The sequence below is a fragment of the Atta cephalotes genome, assembly GCF_000143395.1.
Source record: "Atta cephalotes unplaced genomic scaffold scaffold00011, whole genome shotgun sequence".
In the NCBI taxonomy this organism is placed as follows: domain Eukaryota; kingdom Metazoa; phylum Arthropoda; class Insecta; order Hymenoptera; family Formicidae; genus Atta; species Atta cephalotes.
In genome coordinates, this window is record NW_012130075.1 from 4,136,992 (window position 1) to 4,143,624 (window position 6,633).

A 6,633-nucleotide genomic window follows, 5' to 3' on the forward strand; every position below is an offset into this window, starting at 1 on the left:
TATTGTCTATCGCTGGCCATTACTTTCTCCCATCTTTCGGGTAGCGTATAAATCCCGCGTCGAAAAACTGATCATCTTTTGAGGCTATCCACGAATCGATCCAATTTTTTACTTCTTCATAAGACCGAAAGTGCTGGTTAGCCAGACCGTGTGTCATTGATCGAAACAAGTGATAGTCAGAGGGAGCAACGTCTGGAGAATACGGCGGGTGGGGTAGGACTTTCCATTTCAACGTTTCCAAGTATGTCTTGACCACTTTCGCAATATGGGATCGAGCATTGTCATGCTGCAAAATCACTTTATCGTGTCTCTCGTTGTACTGCGGCCGTTTGTCTTTCAATGCTCAGCTCAAATGCATCAATTGCGTTCGATACCGATCGCCTGTGATTGTTTCAGTTGGTTTTAACAGTTCATAATACACTACGCCGAGCTGGTTCCATCAAATACAGAGCATGACCTTGGAGCCGTGAATATTCGGTTTGGCCGTCGACGTGGAAGCATGGCCGGGAACTCCCCATGATTTTCTGCGCTTGGGATTATCGTAATGAACCCATTTTTCGTCCCCAGTCACAATGCGATGCAGAAATCCCTTCCGTCTTTGCCTTTCAAGCAGCTGTTCAAGCAGCTGTTCAAGCAAACAAACGCCGTTCAACATCTCTCGGCTTCAATTCGTACGGCACCCAATTTCCTTGCTTCTGAATCATTCCCATGGCTTTGAGGCGTTTTGAAATGACTTGTTGAGTCACTCCCAATGATCGTGCCAATTCTTCTTGATTTTGACACGAGTCTTCCTCAAGTAATGCCTCCAATTCTGCATCTTCGAAAACCTTCTCTCTTTCACCGCTATGCCGGTCTTCGACGTCAAAATCACCGTTCTTGAAGCGTTGAAACCACTCACGACGTTCTTTCACTAATAGCGGTCTCACCATAAGTATTTGAGAGCATTCGATGAGCCTCAGCCGCAGATTTCTTCATATTGAAACAAAAAATTAAAACCTCCCGCAAATGACGAGAATTTGGCTCGTAAACTGACATTTTCAATCGAGAATAACTTTATGATGCAGATACAAATCGACTAATGTTTCTATGGGGTTATGTTGACAGATGCCCAAGTTTATTGTATGACGTCTATGATCTATTTATTTCGACCACCACTTATCGCTAAAGCCATCTATAGGAAAACGGCGGAAGCAAAGTTGTACACCTAATATATACATATACGTATAAATATACACATATAATATATATATATATATATATATATATATATATATGTGTGTGTGTATAATAAATATATTTATAGGATGAGTTATTTTAATCGAACCAAATAAATATCTCGACAAATACGTATGGAAGATGCGGAAAAATGTTTAAGACATAAGTTATATAGTTTAAAGGGGGAAATAAAATGGTATCATTGATTTGACCTTGGAGGTCGTTTGGAAGTCAATTTCTTAAATGGAAATTTTGCCCATTTTTCATTGCATATTCTTGTAACTTATCTTACTGATGCCCTAGGGCATCTCGTCATTTATCATTTTTTAAATAAGAAATTTTTTCCATTGTCAATTATCAATATTACAGTCGATATAAATCGAATCTAAAAATACAAAATGATTCATAAAAAAGATTAGTTGGAAAGCAATAATTGATATTTTATTATATTTTCAACTTTTCATATTTTTCACAAGATTATTAATCTTTTTGTAATGAATATCCTAATAAAAAATATAATTTAATTAACGTTTTTGTGTCAATATTACTCGCATTTGATCCAATTTGGAATTAATTTTTAAATTATTGAAGCATAACTGTCAGTGATTTTATAACGAATAAGGATTTTATTCATTTTTATCAATGATGATTTATATCAATGTACCAATTTTTCCTTCAGTCTGCGTTATAATAATCATTTTCGGTTTCTACGAAGAAAAATACATTAAAAAAATAATACTATCATAATACGTAGAAATAATACTATCCGAGTAGTCGCAAAACCACATAAAATTGGTATCCGCCTTTCAACACTTACGATGAATTCGAAACACAGCCGAAGATACCAATTGCCACTGATGAGATTTAAAGACGGTCGACGCTTATGGAAATTCGCGTGCCTTAAAATTTAAGTGATTAAAACTCAACGTTACTTTGACTTTAAGCAAGGCTTAAAACTCTCGCTGTCTCTTTCGTTTTAAAACAAAACAGAAAGAGTTTTAAATCTCGTTTAAAGTCAAAATAACATTGGTGTAATCGGGCCTAAAAGTAAGAAACTAGTAATACGGTATTAATTTCATGATTTATTAGTTTCGTAAACATGTACATGTACAAATATAGATTGATCTTCAGCCCTTTCTTCCACTGATTTCTTCTCCTTCATTTACCTCATAAAGGAATAGATTCGTGAATCTATCAACCATTTCCATACTTGCTAATATACAAAACTTTTTACAATTAAGAGATAATTTTTCCTTATTTTTGAACAATAGATTAAATTTAACGGTCGATCTTATTAAATGTCTTGAAAGTAATATTTACAAATTGCTTATTGGTTGAGGATCTCAATCTAGAACGACTCATTTCCTGAAGAACTAAAACTTCTTGTTCCCTACGGAGGTTAATCTTGTACGGAGGTAGATAAGAGTTTGTCATAGCTAGCAAAAAACACTAGGATTTTTTTAAGGGATATGAATGATAGGATTATTTTTACTCGCGCGGATAAGGGGAATGTAATGGTAGCATTGGATAGATGTACATTTCCAGGATAAATGAGATGCTTCAGAATATGAATATTTATGAGATAGTTAAAAGACAAGGAGGATAGTAACGGATTTATGCGCTTTATTAATTAGTTGGAAGGAAAAAAAGTATATAACTAATTTCACATGTAAAAGTTTGTTAAGTAAGTAGTGATGAGATACTTCGGAGAGTAGCCTACTCTTCCGAAAATATATAAGCAGGACTGTTCTTTTCGTATAACAGCCTTATCACATAATATTTTTCGATAAATAGCCCTTTGTATTCGTGTTTCTTCATAATATTATCTAGCAGTGTTTCTTCATAATATTATCATAAAAACAATTCCTAAGGCAGACAGTAAGTCATAGAAAATAGTTTTAAACTTGTTAAGGAACTTGATGATAAAGATGTTTGAGTGATGAATTTCAGTTAATGTCTCTGGATGTTATCAGCCTCTTCACTAACGTCCCCATTAATTATGCGATGAACTGTTAAAGACCATTGGCGATTTATTTCTAGAGATTGTTGTAGAAGAGGAATTCATCAAAGCGGTTCAGTTTGTTTTAAATTCTACTTTCTTTGTTTTTGATAGTGTTATATATAGGCAGAATTACGGGACTCCTATGGGCTCTCCGTCATCGCGGATCTAGTTACGAAAGCTGGAGATTAAAGCTTTATCTTTGATTCGGTTTTCGTTGGCCTTTTACTATAGATTTGTTGACGACATATTATTGACATATTATTGACGACACCTGCCGATTATATTCCATTCTTATATTCCATTCTTAATATTTTTAATTTTTAGCATCCTAGGCTTCAATTCGCTATGAAGATGGGGAGTAATAGATTGAATTTTTTAGCTATTACAATGATTACAAATGATTAGAGATAATGAGTTGATAGAATTCAATTAGTATCACAAATCGGAAATGAATACCCTTTACCGCGTGACAAGAAATCGAATATTGTTTATAAGATTTCGTGTATAAGTTGCGATGCAAATTATGTGGGACAGATGTGTAGACAGCTGAAGTCAAGAATCACGGAGGATAAGAATCACATCCGATGGAATATCTCTATTCATAATGTCATAATAGAGCATCGATGATAAGAAGGCATGATTTCGATTGAGACAACATTACAATATTGGATAAGGAGCTTCACTATAGGAAGAGATTGATTTCGGAGATGATATTCATCAGGAGATAGATGCATGGATTCAATCTGCAGACGGATATGGAGGGGGGGTTTTCCAAAGCCTACCTCCCGATCACAAGTTATAAAGGCTAAATTGAGTTGTTGTCACGTCTAATCAGTCAGTGTCGTTCGCAGTAATGAGTCTTTCTGGCATGTTTACTTTCTAACTTTCTTGTTCTTGGAATTGATTAACGCTTTAATGATACGTTTTTCAATTTATCTTGGAAAATTACTAACTAAAAAACAAAAAGTGTTTCATTGTGTTTGATACTGGCCAACATTATCAGGAGCCTTGAATTATTTTTATAGTAATGTTTGCGATATGGTACTCTGTGAGCATGGTGAACATCTTTATATTTGCCGAATAATTAATAATTTTTATAATCTTAAAATTATTTGATAAATTAGTTTTCCATATTCTATTTCCTAATTTCTTTTTTCTTTTTTTCCTTTTTTTTCACTCTTTTTTAATTCCGATATTTAAATTTTCGATGTAGGGGAGCTCACCATGACAGGATAATTTTTATTCATAGTTTTTGTACATGTTGGTTTATGTTGTCTTTGAGGCAGGCTCAAAAGTGAGCCGAAACATGTAAGCGCGTTATAGTGAATAAAGAAGTTTCATAGATATATTATTTGCGCGACGTCTTCTGCGTCTACTGCCATCCTTTTCAGTTCTTTGATTTGTAAGGAGTCTTGGTTAGTTTGATTTGTTATGCACATGTACATATATATTTAAAACTTAATAATACTCAATTTTTATTTAAAACTGTGATTTTAATGTAATTATCCGAGGTTGATTATCAACAGAGATGATAACTGCAGAGACAAAATTGTAAGTTTCCAGCAATATATTAGATATTATAGTATTAAAAGTATGCACTTATTTCAATACATCATTTACATAATAAAAAATCACGAATTTAATAGTATATTATTGAATATATTTTTAATATAATTATGTTAATAATCGTACATTTTATTAATTTTCGGTAACGTCATCATTCTTCAATTATTTCCGGGCCTCCTGAGTCATTGATGGTCACGAAAATTTGCCAGAGTCGACGATTTTTAACAGTATCTCGTCGGTGTGATTGCGAATCGAGACTAATGTTTATCTCGAGATCTCGTAAATTAAATAGAATCCAGACCGATCAAACAAGCGCGAGTAAATACGAACGAACAGTTTATCGTGAGACGCGTCATTCATTGAAATGAATTGTTCATATATTTGCTAGGTTTAGCTTCAATTTTAAACCATTATGAATCGACAAATTATTTTCTGAATGCGCCAAGTATTTAGTGTCTGCGCAAATCATAACAGAATTTAAATATACTTCTTTATTAATAATCAGAGCGTATGAATTATCGCGTTTTACAAATGAGCGAACTGTAGTTTGCCATAATGCGAATACGTGTCTAGGCAAATAAACGAAGAGTATAATTTATCATTGATTCTCAATAGTTCTTGATACAATTTTTTTATTTTACAGTGCTCATCTAGGGATGGCTGCCCCTAATTGGGTGACTGATTTTACAAACAATATCAATAGAGAGGTAATGAGTTTAACGAAAAATTTGGAAACACAAATAAATTATACAATACAACAAACGCTTGCGGAAGTCAACAAAACACTCGAAAATCTACCAAGAGGTAATTAGTCACAGAATATTTTACAATATCTACTTATGTTTATTTGATTTAAGAACTGCATTAATATATAATAAAAACTAACAGTCATACACTTAATAGCATAATTTAATTTTTATTTAATTTAAATGAATAATCAAAAAGTTCAAAAAATTTGTAAAAATAAATTAAATGCATTATGTATATATAATATACATTTTTTATGCACTAATAAATCTAAAGGATATAATAGAAATCATCGCAATAGAGGAGAGTAGCCTAAATTGGACTTATTTGTAGTTTTTTACTCTCTATAAGGCATAAATAAAGTCCGATTAAAACCAAAGATGCCGTTGGAAAAATTATTTAATTCTTTTCATTTTTGATCCATTTTGACATATTTCTTACCTATTGAATTATAATGGAAAATGTAAAAACACTTTTGATTCCAAATCGGATCATCCTCTGATCCAAATCAATCCTCCTATTTTTACTGGACTTTTAAATAGAATTTTACAAGATTTTAATTTATTTTAGTATTGAGCAAAAACAAGTAATTTGATTTAATCAAAGATATAAATTTTCAGAAAAAAATTATTAACAGTTTATATTTATTATGTCAAAACTCCGGGCATGGAGTTGAGTATGAATGGATCGGTTTAGAGAAAAAACGAATTAGAAGGATTGAGTATAGAAGGATGTTAGAACAAACGCTTTGTCTCATGCATGCCGCATGGATGGAGCGAGTCGAACGCATTTAGATGACTCCGAAACGTAGATTAATGTCTAGATAATACGCTATAACTCAAGTTTTAAGAGTTGTATCGTGGGTCCTCTTTTGGGTCAAGGAACTGAATCCCTTTTACTCGGGACCGTGAATCTATGTTAGCAAGATGTAATACGAGGAAATAATAAAAGAAATTACGAAAAAATCATTCTAGTTAAGTGTGTATATATATATATATATATATAATATATATAATATATATATAATATATATATTATATATATATATATATACATATATATATTGTATATACTACATATGTATATATATATATGTTATGTAT

At 32.3% G+C, this 6,633-nt stretch overlaps 1 protein-coding gene across 1 annotated transcript in view; it reads left to right on the top strand.

The window, feature by feature from the left end:
- Window positions 1–6,633, top strand: part of LOC105617054 — a 21,226-nt gene that overhangs the window by 4,589 nt on the left and 10,004 nt on the right. The window contains exon 2 of the mRNA XM_012198633.1: window positions 5,427–5,587. Within this exon, the coding sequence (XP_012054023.1) occupies window positions 5,427–5,587 (161 nt within the window). The remainder of the gene's footprint in view (window positions 1–5,426; window positions 5,588–6,633) is intronic.